The sequence below is a fragment of the Tamandua tetradactyla genome, chromosome 8 (genome assembly GCF_023851605.1).
Source record: "Tamandua tetradactyla isolate mTamTet1 chromosome 8, mTamTet1.pri, whole genome shotgun sequence".
In the NCBI taxonomy this organism is placed as follows: Eukaryota; Metazoa; Chordata; class Mammalia; order Pilosa; family Myrmecophagidae; genus Tamandua; species Tamandua tetradactyla.
The window spans coordinates 40,194,351-40,215,541 of NC_135334.1; the positions used below are offsets into that span (position 1 = coordinate 40,194,351).

The 21,191-nt window shown below is 39.5% G+C and overlaps 1 protein-coding gene and 1 pseudogene across 1 annotated transcript in view; one reads left to right on the forward strand and one right to left on the reverse strand.

Moving 5' to 3' along the window:
• MMP20 (matrix metallopeptidase 20) overlaps nucleotides 1-21,191 on the forward strand; it is a 49,472-nt gene that overhangs the window by 1,888 nt on the left and 26,393 nt on the right. The window contains 1 exon segment of the mRNA XM_077114701.1: nucleotides 14,900-15,122. Coding sequence (XP_076970816.1) covers nucleotides 14,900-15,122 — 223 coding nt within the window.
• LOC143643855 (haloacid dehalogenase-like hydrolase domain-containing protein 2 pseudogene) lies at nucleotides 18,625-19,390 on the reverse strand (annotated as a pseudogene).

The following is a 21,191-nucleotide window of genomic DNA, read 5'->3' on the forward strand; positions in this document are numbered from 1 at the left end:
AACCCCCAACAGCTTTCCATGGCTGGCTATCATATCACAAATCAAGTCTATAGCCACACCAAGCAATAGCATGATCTCTTAATGAGAATTTGTTCAGTCAAAAACTAAAATATAAGGGGAACCTCCTGGAAATTCAGGGTTTCAGGGGAAGGGGTGCTCTTCCAGAAGAGCAATTCATAACTGTGTCCACAAATGCACTCACTCACCAGACATAAACTTGCTCCTGCCGGAGAGCCTTTGCACTTACTGTTTCATCTTCCTGGATTCTCTTCCCCAACATATCTGTGTAGCCCACTCTCTTATATATTTACTTACTAGTTCCTTGCCTCCATAACGTAAATACGAGGAGAAAAGGGGCTGTGTTTTCGTTCCCTATAGCATCCTTACCTTGAGAACTGTGCCTCCCACGGGGGTCAATAAAATGAAAGTTAAATGAATACTCGAGAGTCTCAAAAGTTGCCTGTCTCAAACTGAGCCTGTGAAAATGGGGAAAAGCCAGGAAAAATCACTTTCTTTCCTTCTCAGTAAAAGAAAAAATAAAACATTTTAATACAGTACTTCTGGAGAGAAAGCTGTTCCCAAAACCCAGTATCTCCTTGATCTAGTCCTTTCTCTCTGCTTCTATGTCTCATGGGCACTTCAAATCAGGTGCATTCATCTCTCCTGCTGTAAATGCCCCTGATAATGACATCCCAGTCACAGAACTTTGGTCATTGCTCTCCCTGAACCTCCAGATGTAATCATCACCCCCTGAGCATCTCACCTCAAACATGTCTCAAGTTCATTCTCTCTTTTCCATTCTTATTGCCACAAACCCAGGTCAGGCCCTCACTTTCCCAGGCTGTTACCACAGGCTATTCCAATCTCATAACTCCTTCATTCAAGGCACTTTCTGCTCAAAACCTTGGGTGGGTTTTTTAAGGGTCCACTTAAATGCCATCTCCTTTGTGAAGACTTCCCGGCTTCCTGCCTCCTCTCCTCTTTGTGACTCTGCTCTGTTTCTAGGAGACTCCTTCCAGAACATCTATCCCTCTTTATTGTAAATGACAGTTCAACCACCTGCTTCTCCAATGTAATAGAAGGTGTCTCTGATGGCTGAGACCACAGCATATCCTTTTTTTTTTTTTTAATGCTTAGCACCTAAGAAAAGGTCTAGAACGTATTGGTGCCTATAATTGGTCACCGTGGCTACCAAGTAATATCCAAATGTCTTGCCCTGTCATACAAGGTAACCAGTATTTCCCTTCCTTCTCTCATACAGTCAGGCTCAATACCCCAAACACCCGGGTAGCACTTGCCAGGGTCACCTCTGTGCCCACGGGGAAGGGCCCCTGAAGGATAATGTTTAGCTTGTACTTAGCAATGCTAGACTCTAAAGTCTAATATAGCTACAAATTAACAGGACGGTTTTGTACCAGGCTGCCTGGGTTCAAATCTCCCCTCTACACTTACTGGCTGTGTGACTTGAGCAAGTATCCCCTTAACCTCTCTGTGCTCTCCAAGCAGCAGCTGCTCCACTCAGCATGGCTGAAAAAGTAGTCCTGAACAGAAAACGATGTTGGTAAACATCAGAACTGTAAAGTGTACACACTGCTTAGAATCCCACAATATCCCAGTTTTTCCAGTTTATCCAAGTGCATCATCTCGGATTACTGAGTGTCAGCAAAAGAGCAGTGAATCATCTCCCTCTCAATCTAGGAATGTTGGGCATCAATTTCTATTCAACATCAGGGTGATTATAGGACTATTGCACAGGGTTTTCGTAAGGAATAATAGAACCTAGCATATAGTAATCTTTCATTTCATATTTAACTGTTATCATGAGGGTGAAGATTTGTTGTCTTTTGTTTCAACTATTTGTAATCTGATTTGTGCTTAGGTTATAAAGGAGTGAATACTGCAAAAATCGAGTCAAATCAAAATTGCTTTTGAATAATCTTTAAATTGCTAAAATCTGATGTCAAGAGCCAAGGATGAATGATTTTTATCTCTCATTGTCTTTAAGCTAAAACATCCCTTTACCTAGGGCAATGGAAGGTCCCCTTTAAAGGTGAGTGAGGGATGATAGGGGTGGGGGGGGTGGTAGGGAGGGCTTTAAGGGGGAATAAGAAGGACAGCTGGGCTTGGGCAATGGAACAAATAAATATATTTTTCTCACTCTTGGGCCAAGTACATACAGTTGGCTTTATATAAGTTAACTGGGTATAATGCAAATCCATTGTACAAATTTCCTTAAGAATTAAATCAAATAGTGTTAAAAGACAAAATAAAATTGCCTTCTGCTATGCCTCAGTCTGACTCCCATAGGCAATTACTGCAGCATTTTTTTGTCGTGCCTTCAGGTATTCAGCTTCATTTCTCTAATTATGTTTATGCTTCGATTTCTTGATTTTATCTATTTTATACATTATCTTCTGACTCTCTGCTGTTAAGATAGAAGGATTTAACTCTCCTGTACACCTGACCCTATACTCCTTTTCCTTCCTATACTCCCTCTTTACTTATATCACAATTTTTATAGTAAATCTATAGTGTTTATAATTTTGATTATGTGAAAATTGTTTACTGCTACAGCAAATAGTTTACTGTGATTAAATTTACATCTGCGTGTAACTTTGTTTTTTCTAAAAATATTTTTTGCCTAAAACATTGTGATTGCTTCATTTTCATTGCTTAGTTTTCTATGTGTCCAAGTTTTTCAAATGCCAATTGATTTAATATGTGCCTACCAATAATTATATAACTCTTAAATACCATACCATCGTTTGATTTAGTTATATATTTTCTTCCCAGGCATGAACTGGCAGCTCTCTAGTCCTGATGCCCAGCTGTTATCCTGAAACATCCCTTCACTTCTTTCCTGTATTAGAGTCCTTGATTCCTGGATGTCATTCTTTCTCTTTCTTGATTTACCCTATCAATTTGCCAAACTATATTGCCAGTAACTTCCTGGGTAGAGATACATGGAAAATTAGATTTTTTACTTCTTCTATATCTTGATTGAGAATTTGGGTATAGAAATCTAAGCTAAGAGAATTTTCTTTTAGAATTTCTCTATTGTCTTCTAGAGCACTCTGTTCTAGCCACTTATATTCCCATTCCTTCAAAGGTGACCTGTTTCTTTTTCTCTTTATTTTTGTCTTTCTGAAATCTCAAGATAGCATTCTTTGTGGGGGCTTTTTGCATTTAATGATCTGAGTAATTGGTGGACTCTTTCAGTCTAGAAACTTTGGGTTGGAAATTTTCCTATATTTTTTCTTTATAATTTCTTCCCCTCTGTTTTCTCAGTTCTCTCTTTCTGGAGTTCATTTTGGTTGGATTTTAGTCTTCCTGGTTTGGTCCTCCAATTTTCTTTCTCCAATTTTTCATCTCGCCATCTTTTTGCTCTGCTTTCTGGACAATATCCTTCACTTTGCCTATTATCTACATTCTTAATAAAATTGATCAAATCATTTGGGTCAGGGTAGTTGGTTGCAAACATGAGAAACAAACTCTAGCTCTACCATCCTGTCCTCTTCTCCTGGCCTCCTTCTCAGGCCTCAGGGAACCATACAGATTTCTCCTCTTCTGGAGGCCTCTCCAGACTCTGCCAAATATAAGCTGCCCCTTCCATGCTGATCAACTACTGGTAGTAAAGGGTAAGAACCACTGGCACTTTGCAAGCTCAAGAAAGAAGCCTTAGTTGCTAAATTGCTCTGCATACTGGGGAGATGATGAATTTGAAGTTCTTAGAACAAGATAAGAGAAAGGAAACTCCCAGAAGTGGTAAGGAGAAAAAGAACTGAGGAGGATAAACATATCAAGTGGTTAAATTATAGCCAATAAAGCCTTAAATAAAATAGCATTTATTACAAAAATGATTGGAATTCCATGAGTCCTTCATTAGAGATTTTAAAAGAAAAATACAGGGCAGGCCACGGTGGCTCAGCAGGCAAGAATGCTCACCTGCTATGCCAGAGGACCCGGGTTCGATTCCTGGTGACTGCTCACATTAAAAAAAAAAAACAAAAACAAACTACAGAGTAAGCAAATGTTTGCAAAAGTTTTAACTCATGTCTCCTTAGAGACTAAAAAACCTTTTGAGACCTTCTCACTCCTGTGGTTCTACAAATTTCATGGAATCAAGAACACACTGAAACCTGATGCACTATAGTAAAAACAAACCTTAGGTATAATTATAATACCCCCAAAGTGCCTGCTTCATCTCTTTTGCTGCTGCTTCTTGTATTTTTCACCTAAACAGCTTCAAACTGAAAATTAGCATTTTTAAAAAGATCTTAGTTTCTAAAAAAAAAAGGAAAAAGGAGCAAGGAGTGGGGAGAAGGAAGGAAATACTTCTAATTTGCTACTGCTATACTTTCTTTGATATAGCAAATATTTGCTGAGCTGATCTCTGCAGTTTGTATTAGATGTTATGGGATTTGGGAATCAAAGATGGTTGAAATATGATTTTTGCTTCTGAAGAGCTCAAAGTCTAATTTGAGGGGGGCAGAAATACAATAAATATGTATTTACATGTAGTTATGTGAAATTTCTTATTAAGAAATTCTTATTTATGTCATGGAAAAACAAAACCACCACAAATCTTAAGCTTTGTCTTCTGTATTATTATCTTCTCCTGTTATCCTTCATATCAACATAAGACCATCAGCGTGGTTGTCTTATCATTTCAGTGTAAGCCAGTGTGTGCCCTCACCACTCATGACTTCGAACAGGGTCAGAAGTTACAAAATGCCCCAGGATATCAACCCTAGGGAAGTATATAGCTCACCACCATGTCATTTTATTCAGATGAAATCATGGTAAGATGAACGTCAAGGAGAGGGAAAGAAATCATAAAAGGCAATTTGTACTTTACAGGCTGGCGTGAGGAAGTAGAAAAGGACTTTGATTTGATGATGATGGTCTTGGGGAAGCAATAAATGTTTATTTCTATTAAATGCTTCAGATCACTTTTGCCCTCCCAGCTAAATCACGGTCATGCCCAGCACAGTCAGTTTGACTTTGAAACTTGGAGGCCCCACAAGGCAAGCTCAGGGTTACCACCAGATTCACCATCGCCTGTGGATGACCCCAACCTCTATTTCTCCACCAGCAAGCTATTTGCAAATAAACTTCCTTTGACTTAAATTCAATGGTAAACATCCAAGGGACTTAGGGTGGGTGAATTAACATTATTTAATAATCTGAAAATACAGGTGGGTTTGCTTCTCTAATCAAAACTGTGCATTATAATTTATGTGAGATGCAACACTACATAGAAATCATTCATTATACCTTTTTTTCTCATTTTATTTTAATTTTTTTTACTTATTCCTCTTTAATAAAAATTGGGGGGTGGCGACACATGCTAGAACTTTTTGTTTAAATTCAATTTTCCGAGGAAACAGGAACACCTATTTTAAGAACTAGAAGAAACAAAACTGTGAAATTAGAAAGTAAAGACAAGGGCTCATTTACATGACAACAGATTTTAGGAGAATCAGAAACCAACTGCAATTGTGAAATGAAAAATAAAAGCATTAGACTAAATTAAATTTTCCTTGACATGAATCTTCAAGAAGAAAAGGAATCAATCAAAAGAGTGTATGTAACTTCAGTTAAAGTCCAAGTCATCGTGGCTTTTGCAGTGGCTGTTGCAGATGACCCACATGAGAAGAAGTAATCTGCTTTGGGTGATTGTTTTTCTCACTATAATAACACAGTGATCTTATTAATTGGTTTACAAAACTTTAGCAGCAATAAGGGAAATGAGACATTAGAATGAAATCTAGAAACTTCTCACTGGAGCAAAGATAAAAATGTTATTTTATGCGAGATAAAAATGAAAAAAAGAAAATAACTCCTGACCTAAAAGAAACCAGTGCCTGCCTAGAAAGAGCTCAGCAGGGCATATAAACTCAGACCTTGGGGCAGGAATTGACAGAATAAGCCAACAGCTTCTTTCTGTTCCTTATGTGCTCTGTTTCTCAGGAATGCACATTTCAGCCAGAGCCCAGGTTCTTTTCTTCATACTAGAGGCAATAAAGCAATAGAGGGAGGTAAATGTAAACAGGAAAGACGGAGAGGCTAAGGCAGAAAATGCAGGCAGAATCAAAACCCTTCAGTGTTTTCAATGTTTATCCCTCACCACCACAGGATAAAGTCCAGACTCTCACTGTGGCACACAAAGCTTTCTCTGTCTTATCTCTTGCTCTTTATACTTGAGGAGCACTGGTTTGTCATGTTCTTACACAAACCACCCCACTTGCCTACTGTTTCTTGTCCTAAAACACTACCTTCTTTTCCTTTCTCCCATTTAACATTGCCCAATCTACCATGCTCAAGAAGTCTTTCCTGATCTCTCCAAGGATCCCAGTGACACCCTATATCAGGCCTGGAACACCTGTTTTATAATTATTCTTTTCTATGACCATTTCTTAGACCACTGTTGAGCCCCTAAAGGACAGGGCTGTGCCATTTTACTTCAATATCACTTTGGGCAGGATGTGGCCATTTTTTAAGTAAATGAGTGACTAGAATATTTGTAAACTTTAATTCAGCTCTTCATTTAACTTTTGCTTGCAAAAAAGTGTCCTAAGCAATGTTTCAGGGACTGTGGGAATGACTGACCTCCCACATACACACAAAAAAAATTTCCTTTTTTCCCAAAAAGGAAAATCTACTGTGCATCCTATGTCTTTAAAGAGAATGCCTTTAAATGTGGGGTGGTTGGGTGGAGGCATAAGAGGTAAAGTTAGAAAGTGTTTACAAGACTAGGAAAGAGGAAAATATGAATAAGAAATAAAACAGAGTATGCTTCCTTACCATGCATTAAGTGGTACACATTTGCTTAGGGGTCCCAGTCAAAAGAAGTTGAAATTGAGAGGCCTTGCAGACATATTATCTCTTGAAATATAACAATTATTATATTATATTATAATTACATGTTATATGTGTATACATAATATATAATGCTGTATAATAATATCAATAATCTACCTAGTACTTTCTACAGTGCAAGTATTGTACTAAGAGTTACATTATAGCATCTCAATTAATTTACATGACTCCATGTAGTAGGTTTTAATATCCTCATTTCATAAAAGAAGAACTGCAGTGTAGAAATGTAAATTAACATGTCCAAGATCACACAGCTATCTTGCATATATACAAGTAACCTAACAAAAAAGGGGGAGTATGGATGCCTCCCCTAGAAATATAGTATCTTTAGCATTATATACTTAAAGATTTTTTTAACTGATAAAAATGGACTCACAAGCTACTGAAAAACATTTTTCCTCTCTAAACAAGTACAACCTAAAAACAAAGTCCTCTATAAAAATAGCTTAATTAACTGGAAATGTCCCATCACTATGAAAAAGCAGACTTGTTCAAACAGTACATTTTCTAAAAAGAGCTTGCCAGGATTATTGTCTTTTTACAAAACTATCACCTATGTCTCAAATGTACCAATAATTCCTTTCCAAATGGAATGCTGCCCTCATTTAGACTCTGGTTAATTGTAAATAAATAGTGACTACTGGATTGTTTCCTATAAATTTGTCCCAAATTAATAGGGATGAGGCTTTTTTTAGTACTTTTATTGTAAACAACAAAAAACATACAAGCATTCTTGACATACAGACATTCCACACATGGTGTACAATCAGTGGCTCACAATATCATCACATAGTTGTGTATTCATCACCATGATCATTTTTTTGAACATTTGCATCTCTCCAGCAAAAGAAATAAAAAAGATCAAAGAAAACACTCATACACTCCTATCTATATTATGCATAAGAATAACCTCCGGGGTAATCTCTCGACTCTGTTAAAAATCTTTCAGCCACCACTGACACTTTCTTTTGTCTCATTTCTCTCTTCCCCCTTTTGGTCGAGAAGGTTTTCTCAATCTCTTGATGCCGAGTCCCAGCTCATCCCAGGATTTCTGTCCCACGTTGCCAGGAGGTTTACACACCTGGGAGTCATGTCCTATGTAGACCGGGAGAGGGCAATGAGTTCATTTGCCATGTTGGCTTAGAGAGAGAGAGGTCACATCTGAGCAACAAAAGAGGTTCTCTGGGGATGACTATCAGGCCTAAGTTTAAGTAGGTTTAGTCTGTCCTTTGAAGGGTTAAGTTTCATAGGGGCAAACTCCAAAATTGAGGGCTCAGCCTATTCTTGCTTGCAAGAATATCAGGAATTCTCCAAATGGGGAAGTTGAATTTTTTCCCCTATTTCCCCATTCCCCAAAGGGACTTTGCAATACTTCTTTATTCAATGTCCAAATCACTCTGGGATTTATCGGGGCATCACACTAACCTGGACAAACCAACAAAATCTCATGCCCTATTAAAGGTTCCATGTATTTATGGTGTTCAATTAAACTGACCATACAAGTTAAATTAGGAAATGCACTAGTCAAAATATAAATTTTGGACCAAATAAACATTTCTCCCTTTAGTCTCACACATAGACTTTTTCTATGTTTGGGAAGATAGCATGGCCTCTGTATTTTGGGATGTTTAGTGTTTCCACACTTATTCCTCTCCAAAATAACTCAGCCCACCTACGTCTCAGTCTTACAACAGATTCTCAGAAGGACCTTATACTAGGAAGCTACTACTCCTGCTCCGGCTTGCTGCAATCCCTGTCTTCGGCTAAAGGCAGGGAAGCTCATACCTTCTTCCGAGGCTGGAATGTTCTAGTCAAACCTCTAAAGTAGTCTCCAGTGACTAGAAAAAAATAATGCCCACCTTATAATTTATAGAAATATATAACAACTTTGTCAAACAAAAACAACATGGAAATAGGCAGCCTAAGTTTATTCATTCCATACGTATTTATCGAATGTCTACAGTGTTCTACATGCCAAGGCTTGTTCTAAGTACTGGAGAAACATCAGTGAAAACAAGTAAAATCCCTGTTCCCATGGCGCTTACCTGGGGATGAGGGAAGGGATGGGAAGGTGCTGGGAGGAGACCAATAGGTCAGTTAATCAACGCACGATATTGAAGAAAAGAACCAGGATGTCAGACAGTGCTGGGACCATGGGAAGGGAGGTGGCATTTTCAACTGAGGAGTCCAGGAGGGCCAACTGAGGAAGCAACATTTGAGATGAGCCCAAACTCTGCGAAGGAGCCAGTCATGTGACGAGCTGGGGACAGGGCAATCCAGGCAGAGGAAACAGCTAGAGTCAGCATCCTGGGTGTGAAGGAGCTTGGAGGGCGAGCAGCAGGCCAGGGTGGCCAGGGCTGAGAGTTCAGTGGAAGAGGGAGACTAGATGAGTCCCACAGGGCTGGAGGATCATCTGGCAGGTAAAGTACCTTCCAGGCTGCTCTCTTCTTTCTGAATCACTCATCAGCAGAAAGCAAATGGCTTCTTTGCCTGGAGACACCAGACGACAATGATTTTGAATACCCTGCACGTCTCCCTCCCAAAGCCACCAGCATAATAATCTACACACGAAAGAATGGACAGGCTCCTGGGGGATGTATTTGATGCCTCAGTTGGTGCTGATTAACAGCAGTTCCCCCTTGCTGTCTAGTATCCTTTGAATTCCGACTTGCCAATTTATGTAAAGTCTTCAAAAATAATGGAATGACGAGATGCTGACCTAGTCTCATAATCTACAGCTTTATTCTGTTTTCTTTAAAAAAAATTAGCGGTATCCATACAACACTTAAGACAGACTTTTTATTGTTCTTAAAAATAATACAATATTATAAGTAATCATAAAAGCTGTCATATCACAGAATTATGAACTCATAATGTAGAAAAATTTTTTTAAAATTTTAAACTTTCCAAGTATGAATTGTTAAATTCAGGTGTTTTTACTATCATTTTATTTTCCGTGCATAAAGATTTTTTTAATTGTTATTATGTCTAAAATTTTGTCTTCTTTTCTCATTGATTATTATATCATAAGAAAACTTTGATTTTTTGCAGTATTTTCATAAATATAATTTTGAAAAGCTATTAGCATTCCAGAATGCAAGTAAGTTCTTATTTGATTATTTCCTTTGTTAGACAAATGGATTATTTCCAGGTTTCTCTCATATGAATTATGTTTCTATGAACATCTTTGCACATTAGCCTCACCTAAGAATAGTTTTCCCAAATGAGTGTAAAGGTATATGCATTTGAAAGTCTTGACATATTAAAAAGCATTTGTACACTGAGGGCCTCATTGGATGCACACACTGCTGTGTTCAGCAGGATGGATAAACATCCCCACTTTGTAGATGAGGAAATTAAAACAAAAAAGAAAAATGAAAGGAATTTCCCAAGGTTATTAGTGGCCAGCCAGGACCAGAATCTAGCACTGTTACACGTCATCAAAAGTTCCCATAACCCCATTTCTATGACATAGCATAAAAGGAAAGAAATGCTAAAGAAATCGTATCTTGAACTTCACCTGGTCATGAAGCAGAATTAGCCTCTCAACTTTGGGTCTCAATTCTCCTGGAAGGGCCCTGCGAACGGTCACTGAGGGTTGAAAGGAAGACCTGACCACTAGCTTCTGAGACTCACCCTCTGGGCCTCCATTATTTTTATCTGTCAAATGTTGGGAAAGAAGTGAAAGTCAACCCAGATATTTTGTGACTGTAAAATTGGGGGGTGGGGTGGGGGACGAAGAGGAGAATTCTGGTGAGTGCTGAAACGTTTAAGCCAATGCCACAATTAGGTGTGGCGTCAACAGCATGCAGGTGTTAGAATAGAACACGGAAGAGTCTCAGAGCACGTCCATACCCCTGATTGCACATTTTAACTCTGAAAAGTATGCCAAAACCTTGTCAATGGCTTTGGCACAAAAATTCTTAGAAAAAATTGAGTTCTCAGTACTTCAGAACATCTTCAAAGAAACATATGTTCAGCTGTTTTGCCTAAAGAAAAGGAATTGGAACGTTGAGCATATTCTCTAGGCTTAGAGCTGTGTCAGGCTCAGGGCCCATATCAGTGAAAGGTCCCTGGCAGGCGATGTAGCAGCGACCAGAAAGCTGTGGGCTATAGTGCAATGTGACAGGGGTTCTGCTAATAGAACCAAGTTCTGCAGGAGGAGCACAAAGCAGAGAGCAATTTTTGTATATTATAGCAGTGACCACTTTTTATACTCTTTCTGAGTAAGAATAGTTAGATCCAACATGCATATTTTAAGGAAAAAATTATAAAAATTGAACATGTTCATACAGAAAATTTTTAAATATATAAAACTTAACAGAAATTACTCTTAGTTCCATCACTAAAATATAACAACTGTAAATCCTTTAGTCTATAGCTTTCAAAACACTTTTCTGTGACTCAGGGCCAGAAAGAAAGTGAGGGAAGTAAGGCTGGCTAGAGCCTGTCTTTATTTAAAATTTTGTTATTTTGTTATCATGGATTTTTTTTGCATTAATCTTTTTTTTTTTTTTTAAGCACTCTTCAACAAGTAGTTGCAGAACAGATCCCAGAGTTTGTCATGGGCTACGATACAATCCTCTCAGATTTTTCCTTCTAGCTGCTCCAGAATATAGGAGGCTAGAGGGTTTAAATACTTTTTTATCCTCACAATCAACTTTTTTCCCTTCTTTTTTTGTGAAAAATAACATATGTACAAAAGAGCTATACATTTCAAGGCACAGCACCACAATTAATTGTAGAACATATTTCAGACTTTGGCATGAGGTACAATTTCACAATTTTAGGTTTTTACTTCTAGCTGCTCTAAAATACTGGAGACTGAAAGAGTTATCAATTTAATGATTCAGCATTCATATTCATTTGTTAAATCCTATCTTCTCTGTATAACTCCACCATCACCTTTGATCTTTCCATCCCTCTCTTTAGGAGTATTTGGGCTATGGCAATTCTAAATTTTTCATGTTTTTTGAAGGGTCTGTCACTAGTATGGGGTAGGGAGATGTAACTATCTGATGTTCTGGAGAGGCTATGGCTTCTAGGTTTCAGGACTTAATGTGGGCCAGGGACCATCTGGAGGTTGTAGGTTTCTGGAAAGTTATTCTAGTGCCTGGAACCCTTGTGGAATCTTATATATTGCCCTAGGTGTTCTTTAGGATTGACTGGAATGGTCCTGGTTGGGGGTTGGCAGGTTATGATAGGTAGCAAGGTCTAATTGAAGCTTGCATAAGAGTAACCTCCAGAGTAGCCTCTTGATTCTATTTGAACTCCCTCTGCCACTGATACTTTATTAATTACACTTCTTTTACCCCTTTTGGTCAGGATGGAATTGTTGATCCCACAGTGCCAGGGCCAGATTCATCCCTGGGAGTCATCTCCCATGTTGCCAAGAAGACTTTCATCCATAGATGTCATGTCCCACATAGGGGTGTGAGCAATGATTTCACTTGAGTTGGACTAGAGAGACTGAGGCCACATCTGAGCAACAAAAGAGGTCCTCTATAAGTAACTCTTGGGCATATCTAAAAGTAGGCTACCAACATAAACTTCACAAGAGTGAAGCTTCATCCTCGTGCTGGCTCATGACTATTTCTGCATGTGCTGATATAAACATGCCTTGTTTACAAATATGGTTTATACCTTAGCTATAAATATGTTTTTCACATAATATATAATAAACATCTTCCCTTGTATGATCATATTTTATGAAACCAAAATTAAAATATAGACTGTAACACACAACCTAACAAGAAAACAAAATATTTGAAATCAAAACTGTCTCAGAAAACATGGGTCACCTGGTCTTTCACAGAGAGCTTAACGCTGAGGAGGATAATAAAGATATTGTCATGAACGTCACATTATCACAGCAGCAACTCGAGCAAACAGGAATGACCCACAAAAGCAGTGGCAACTGGCAGAAAAGTTCAGAGACATGGCATGATTACTTAAGATTTCCCAGCCAGAGATAGAAATGAACCAAATAGCTGCCCCTTCTTCTCAGAGGCGCTTCACCCACGTGCTCCCGTTGCCTCTCTCTCCCTTTTCCTACTCTGGGTTTTCAGTGCACCTGGGGATTTCATGAGGCCGAACACTAGGAAAGGGAGCTCCTCTCACATGCGGGGCAGGGCATGGGCTGGAAACCCTGTCCTGTGGAAACAGAGCCAGCACCCTGTCCGAACAGGTCAGCAAGATCTACTCCTCTGAATTTTATCCTCAGGCCATGTTTGTTGTAGAAAACTTTGAGATAAAGGAAAAAAATAAAGAAGAAATTAAAAGTCACCCCTAACTTCACCAGTCTAGAAGTAATCGAGCTTACTATTCAGACATGTCTCCTTCCATTATTTATGTGCTTGACTCATGTTCATTTGATATGACATGACATGATAAATGTGTACATGTATATTTTATTTTGTTCATTTATGAAATTATTATTTTAATCTGTTTAAAGAGCCTCCTCTGATTTTCTCAGTATATTACCATTATATTAAGAGCGTAATTCCATATGACTAAATGTTTTTCAAAAATGTGATCTTGATAGAGGCCTAGCATTATTTCACATGAATATGTATATGTAATAGTAGATCCAACAAATCCTCTATTGTTTGATATTAAGGTAGTTTCCAATTTTTATTATGCATATATATGTATACATACTAAAGAAAGAATATACAGAGTTCACATATAATATACAATTATATAAATATATAGCAATGTAATATATAAATAAATATACATCATTTGTATATAATGTATTAATGAATATATATGGCTAATATAACATAAAAATAAATATATGATTAATATATGGTATACAAATAAATAATGTGATTTTTATATTATTAAGAAATAGCATAGTGGGTGCAAGGGTAGTTCGATGGTAGAATTCCTGCCTGCCATGCAGGAGACCCAGGTTTGATTTCCAGCCCATGCATTTCCCAAAGACAAACAAACGAGCAAACAAACAAATGAAAAATCAAACAAAAACAAAAAATTCAACAAACGGTGCTGCAATAAGAGGATACTCACATGGAAAAAGAGTGAAATGTGACCCCCGCCATATAGAATACAAAGAAAAAAAAAAGAAAGAACTTCATAGGAAAATACCAATTGTAATATGTAAATACAAATCTTTATCTGCTCTTTGGCTAGTCTCCTGAAATAAGTTGGGTAGGTGAAATTCCAACCCTGCACGTGCCTCATTCACATCACCCTAATTTGATCCTGGGTCATAGAAAAGTGTTTTGTGAAATGTTTGAGTGCAAATGAAAACCTTAATTTTACTCGCTGAAGGGACAAAGAACCTGTTCTAGGAAACCTGTCCATGGGAACAAGTTCCAGTCCACGTAACCCAAACATATAGATCGATTAAAAGCTTCAACTGGGAAACAGTCTGACCCTCTGCCATTTTTAGGATGAGAGGCAGAAATATAATGCCTATGAGAATTAAAAATACTGATCTTGCATAATGTATAATAAAAACATAATGCCAACAGCTGTTTAACAGAGAAACTGAACAGTCTTTGCTTTGTAAATTGGGTAAAAAACTTCAATAACAAATAAATGATCCACAAGGAAAATGTCCACATCATCTTCCTTCCATTGTTTTTCCCTTTTAAAAATTAAAGCAAAAATGCATATTCACCATAGGAATACTATAACATGTAGATGAGAAAAAATTAAATGATCTAGAATCCCTACTATACTACTCAAAGATAACCATCATTAATAATTTAGGGCATATCTTTTTGGGCTTTATCTATGCAAATATATGTAATTTTAAAAAAGTGGAAATGTACTTTACACACTGTTTTTTTTTTTCTGCATGGGCAGGCTCTGGGACTCGAGCCCGGGTCTCTAGCATGGCAGGTGAAAACTCTGCCACTGAGCCCCCATTGCACCACCCTACACACAGTTTTAATAAATCAAGAATATCATCCCCCAAATGTATTTCTCAGAGTCTGTGACATAAGCATGTCAGCCTGCCTCTCCATTTCAGGCATGTCTTGACAAGTGTTAAAGAAAGGAAGGAGGACAGCAGAATGGGGAGATAGCTGCAACAGCAGAGGCATTTCCGTGGTGAAGAAGATGAAGGAGCTGCGAGCATTCCTTGTCCTCCAGGTCACCGGGAAGGTGGACGGGTCCACCATGGACAGAATCAAGAAACCTCACTGTGGAGTTCCTGACACGGCAAATTATCACCTCTTCCTGCGTCAACCCAAATGGGAAAAAAAAAAGTACTTTGACATACAGGTAATGAGACCGGGTCTTTCCAAATTCACAGAGAAACACCCTTTCTCTTTTCTTTCAAAAACATCTTCCTTACAATCTGCATAAAAACATCTTGCCACAACCATAAGAAGAAATAAGAACGTTTTAAGTTCACCCACTGGACAATGACAATGGGTAACTCACTAGAAAAAACAATGATTTCAGGATTATCATAATATCTGGCACATTTATCTTTAAAGAAACACATTTTTTTTTCCAGTTTAAAAAATTCTTTATTTAATTTTTTTAATTCCTTATTTAATTTAACTTTAGTTTCATACTACATGAACGACCCCTGATCCCAAAACAACTGAATATAACTAGTAAAGGTGTAACTTCCACTGCCTAACACACTACTGTAATATTTTATATGTGGAATACAAGTGATGGGATGACATTATGATTCCAAGGGAATTTCTGACATTCAGAGCTACAAGTGTAGGCCGGAACCATGACTAAGAGAGTGAAGTGAGCTAACCCCCTCGCCCTTTTCCTTTCCTGGTCACTAAGATCGGCTCTGACAGATGTGGAATGGCCGGTACGCAGAGCAAGGAGGTGTAAGAGTGAAGTGGGAGGAACCACCATCTGTCCCCTCTATGGGATTGGTGATTGTCCAGCATGTGCCTGGCTGATGGCAGATGCTCAGTAACCATCTCCTGATGATGAGTGCCTCTCTCCTACCCTCTCCAGACCTATGCTGTCGCTGGGCCTCTTTTCTGGGCCCAGGAAAAGGATTGCAATAAAACTGACACAGACATTGTCCTTAAGGCCAATGCCCCAAGCTAACCCTTTATGTAGGGTGACTGGAAAATAATACTTCGGTTATTAAATTTCCCCCTTGAGGCCCAAAGCAAACCAACAACCTGAGCTAGGAATTTTCATAGTAATATTGATCAAAAACAATATTTTTATTTATCCTTATGAACCTCTTTGTGCACAGGTCAGTTAGTTAGTGCTAGAATAAAATTCATTAAATTTAAAATCCCCAGTTTTAAATGGCCCACAAGGACAAACTAAAATGGAAAAGTAGAGAGACCATTTCTCTTGGCCAGGTATGTTATGCTCAGGTGATCTTACGCATTCCTGTAACCCTACTTGCTTCCTAAGCCAGCAATGATCTTTGCTTCTTTGCTTCAGTTCTAACTTGTCTTTAGAGCACCACACCAGTTATTTCCCAGCATCTACTGGGACCTCCCCTATGGATATCTTAAAAGCGAGTCTAAAATGAAGCTTGTTTTCTCCTTCTTTTCCACAGCTATATCTCCTAGCATTAAATTCCTATATTGCTTACGACTGGTTTTTATTAGCTCAGTTACCATCTGAGTGTCTATCTGTGTTGTGGCAGATCTAAAAAAAGAAAGTGGCAGTCCTGTCGACTGGGGAGAAGTGTGACAAAATAAGTGTAATTTAATAAGTGCTACATGGGCACAAGGGAGGGAACACTTTACTACTTCTTGCAGAGTCAGGGAAGACATCAGCAAGGAGGGGACATTCGAGTTGAGTCTTCATTGTTCTCAGGTAATGTCTTGTATGTTTTCAGCTAGAAAAGATCCTCAAGGAAGAATCCTTTTCTTACATGCTTGATTGTTTCCCACAGGGTAACATGGCAGTTGACAGGTAGTAACTAACAAACACTTGATGATGTTTGGGCCAAGAAACCACTGACCCAGGCACTCAAGTAACAAGCCACAGTTAAATATAGCCCATCCACCAGGCACCAGGCTGTGCTCTCTACCTGCACACTGAACCTCTCTATATATCCAGCCTTGTCCTGAGAAAGTCTAAATTTGGTAAATTGTCTTTTTTTTTATACTCAGGAAGACTTTTCTCATTGGACCAGCTATCGAGAAATTCTACCAATGCTTTTCAGGTTAGTAAACACAGGTTGTCCTTCTACATATGCATCATCATTATCCCAAACATACAGCCCTTACCACGTGCCTGATTCTATTCTAGGCACTTAATACATGGCTGATGCATTTAACTCTCAGGACAGCCCTATGTGGTGGGCACTGTCATTATCTCCATTTTAAAGATAAGGAAGTGGGGGTACAAGAGGATAGGGGGCTTATCCAAGGTCACAAAGGTAGTTAACTCCAAGCTAGGCTCCAAAGTCTATGCTGATTTTGGGTGGTGGTCATTTCACATCTGTCTTCTGGACTCCACGATATATGCTAGTTGGGGCATTTGAAAGCACAAGAGCACAGTGCCCACCAAACTACCAAAAGAAAAGGGAGCTGCCATCTATTTAGTTTTGCTTCCCCTAACCAAGACCAAGCTGATCTCTGAACAAGCATCAAAACCTCAAGCTCATTACCATCAGCGTGAGCTTCAAAAAGGTGAACACTACAATGGTATACAATGACATCCTAGTAACTCAATGCCCAAGAGCTGTGTGACACCATCGCAGAGGCCCAGGATTATCACAATGTGCAAACGCACTAGACAGATCATTACCTCCTTAGTCCCCTTCTTTGTGGTGAATTTAATATGAGAAGAAGGATCCATGCTATGGGATGGAATTTCATTTGACAGCTGTAGTAGCCAAGTACATAAACTTGAAATCTGTCCCAATAGCTTCTAAAATATTTTCCCTACAGTGTCAGAGGCAAAAATAATGAAATCTCGCAAATATACAGTTAATAGGGCCCTGGTGGACATTAAGTTCAAAAATTCATGATCTATAAGACAATAAAGACTTGATTTTAGTTTCTGCACTGTTCCTGTTAGTGTCTAATTAAACATCTGTAAAGTGCTGCTAGTTTTAATTTTACATAAAATACCCAAAACAGCTGTTACACAGTATAATAGTTATCTGTAATGAACAGGCTATTAAGGGAAGCATTATTTTAAATTAAAATCAGGCTCTAAATTTAAATTAGTCATCTCTGGTTAATGAAGGGAAAAAGAAGTCACCCATGCTCGAATAATACAGTATATCATTTAAGCTTTCAAAATCCATTACAACATTCACTTGATCGCTTGGGATAAAGGACAATTCATTTCGCTTCTGCATTGTACTCTACTTGGCACTTCTAATGATTTCATAGTTGAGCTCAATATTAAACTATATCCCAATGCTTTAACTTTCAGTACATTACTTTATAAATTAAAGAACACCAATAGCTTTATTCCCTACTATCTGAAGTTCCCCCACTCAGCTTACCAGGGATGAATACTGGTTCCTACAGTAGCCTTGCTTTCCCAGCCCTGCCTAACCTGACGAACATTGTAAGGGGAATGGCACAAAAATCTCAGCTTTTCTTTTCGTTGGTTCTCATCTTCTTTCACAAAACACAACAAAAGAGATTAGCACGGCCTAGTTGCTGGCTGTAATTCGATACCTTTCTTTCTAATTAATGTACAATAAAAAAGAAGGTTAAAATGTGATCAGCCATGAAGAGTATGGGTCTATTTATGCAAACACTGAGTCGGTGAGGAATCATCCCAGACAGGGAAAAGTTGGGTTTAAGTTGCTTCAGGTTCACATAACGGCTGACAGTAGGTCACGCGAGTTAAGAAAGGAGGTGGATTAATTGTTTCTTCATCTGCTGCTCGACATTTCCCGGTTTTTATAAGATGCCTGGCATGCCGATATTCTGAGCCCCACCGACGTCATCCCTGCAATCATCTCCGGTCACGGTGGCCTCCTCAGGTTCGCAGCCACTGCCCAGCAAGATTTCCAAAAAGAACGTTTTCTCTGATTTCCCCACCCCTGTGGCTTCAGTGTCTGTGGCATACCGGGCAGAAAGGGCCCAGGCCCCAGGACTAAGCCGTCTTTCCTCTTGGAGTAGCTGGCTTTGTGGCTCGCTCTGAGAGGCTCCCCGTCCAGGAGGAGCTGGAATGCTTGATTAGATTTTGACAATGGAAGTGTGCAGATGCCAAGCCTATGCCCACTGCATTAGGATCACTAACTTGTATTCCTTTGAGGTCAGGTATTGCCCAATCACCAACCAGCAGCATGGGCCTGAGTTGTTTCTGCTCTATTAAATTTCTGGCTGCAGTCAGAAAAGTGAATATTTCATCTTCAGAGATCTCCAATGCCAACAATTTCAACCTTTCCAATAGGTCTTGCTTGCTCTCTTTTGTTTGTGCTGGTCACAAACCTAACCTTTATGGAAGCACCTTGTAACCTTTTAAGAGCTTTCTGTGCGCTCGGCACAGCTGCATTCTCAAGGTGAAGTGTGTCGCCGAGGTCTGCCAAAACAGGTTTTAATGCGCGGCGCGCTGCCATCCTTCATTCCAGAAAGGCTGGCGGCCACCGGTCCCCAATTCCAGTTTTTCCTCTTTCAACCCCAGTCTGCACACAGTCCTCAGGAAAGGCCCCTGCTGAAAGGAAAGTCAGGCGGCGGCACCCTCCATGCCATCCTTGCTGCTTGCCTAGAGCGAGAGTGCCCCGGCAGCTACCTGATTGACCACATGTTTATTTTTAAAGAAAAATAATCCAGTCTGGGATCAATATAATCTGACAGTGCCAACCAGTTTTCTTAAAAATAGCTTCATCAGCCAAAAAGATAAGATAAAATTCACCAATTAATAAATTAATTTTTCATCCCTTCCAAAAATCATTTTTTTGATGGTTTTTAAGTGCCTCCATATGTGTGATATTAATTGAAGGAGACATGCATGCAAACAGGGTGTTGAATTGTTGGCAAGTGCAAAATGACAGGTTTAATCAGAGGCTTGCTGGTGTGCATGGAGGGAGCAACCACGCTGCCCAGGGACACAGCAGTGACAAATGGGCCTGATGGGAAGGATAAGCAGTATTAGCCCCCTCCCCTCACCGACACCTCCACACTTTAGCGCACCCGCACTTGGCCATCCTCTGGCTTCAGGCAGCCCTGGGGCAAGAACTCTATGCCCACTGAACCAGAGCCTATGTCCTCCCTGGGCTCTGGGTACCCAGGTTCCCTGATCCAGCAGCCTGGGCCCACTTCTGGAGCCAGCGTTGTCCTCCTTCCAAGTCCACACAACAGAGGCTGGACCACCCACAGTGTCCCCCCATCAGCTCGAGGGTGGGGTTGGAGGGGGTGGACTTGTGGGCTCCTCACATGCCTGACAATTGCAGGCCAAGTCTGCATTCTTGCCCTAGTCCAGTCCTCAGAAACCTTAGAGGCTTTCCAAGTACAAAAGCAGACCAAGCAAATAGCAGGAGAGTGTGAAATGGCCTGGCGTATTGGGGCAGCAGAGCTGGCCAGTGCCTGCGACGCGAGCGGAGGATGCAGGAAGGGAAATGGGTTGGAGAGGCAGTCGGAAGGGCAGCTGGAATGTGATGGTAATGCGTGTGGACTTCATTCCCGGGTTGTGGGGAGCCAAGCCAAGATCAGAATCAGATTTCATTTGTCGGATGAGTGCATCTGGACAATGACTGCAGATGGGGGAAAACTGGACTGTTGCAATAGTCCCGGCTGGATTGTAACAGCTTGCAGGAGCCAATCATTAAATCTTCATGAAGTTTATAAGCCAGTTTTTAAATTTTCAAGAATTTCATGAGCTGGTTGTCTAATATAGCCATTATTGAAAAAATAAACTTTATAAATTTATAATTAAATAAATTTTTCAAATAAAGATAAGACTTATTTTACAACATTTAACTATTATCTATGTTCATGAGGTTTTTACATCTATTTTATCTGGATAGTGGAAATATTATACAATGGCGCACCCTGTTCATCTCTTCTCAACTTTGCCTTCAAGGATGACAAGTTGGCAGCTGGAAATTAGCCATAGTAAGAGTATTTACAATATGGAAATGAGCAAACCCTATATATCAGGACGTTCCCCCCTTACAGAGCTGGTTGTTAAACTGTACCAGCACACCCGCGGGTCCAGGTTATCAAAGGAGGGCCAAGGAACTGGGGGTGACCAGATGAATCCACTAGGCTACTTGTTGGCTGCTGTGAGACTATGATTTCAGGAGGTGGCGCTCGAAGCACAATGATTGGTCTCTGCTTACCGATCAGAATTCCACAAAAATCAAAGCAATTCAGGAGGAAAAAACCCCACAAGGAGTTGAACACACTAGTGGTTGTAAG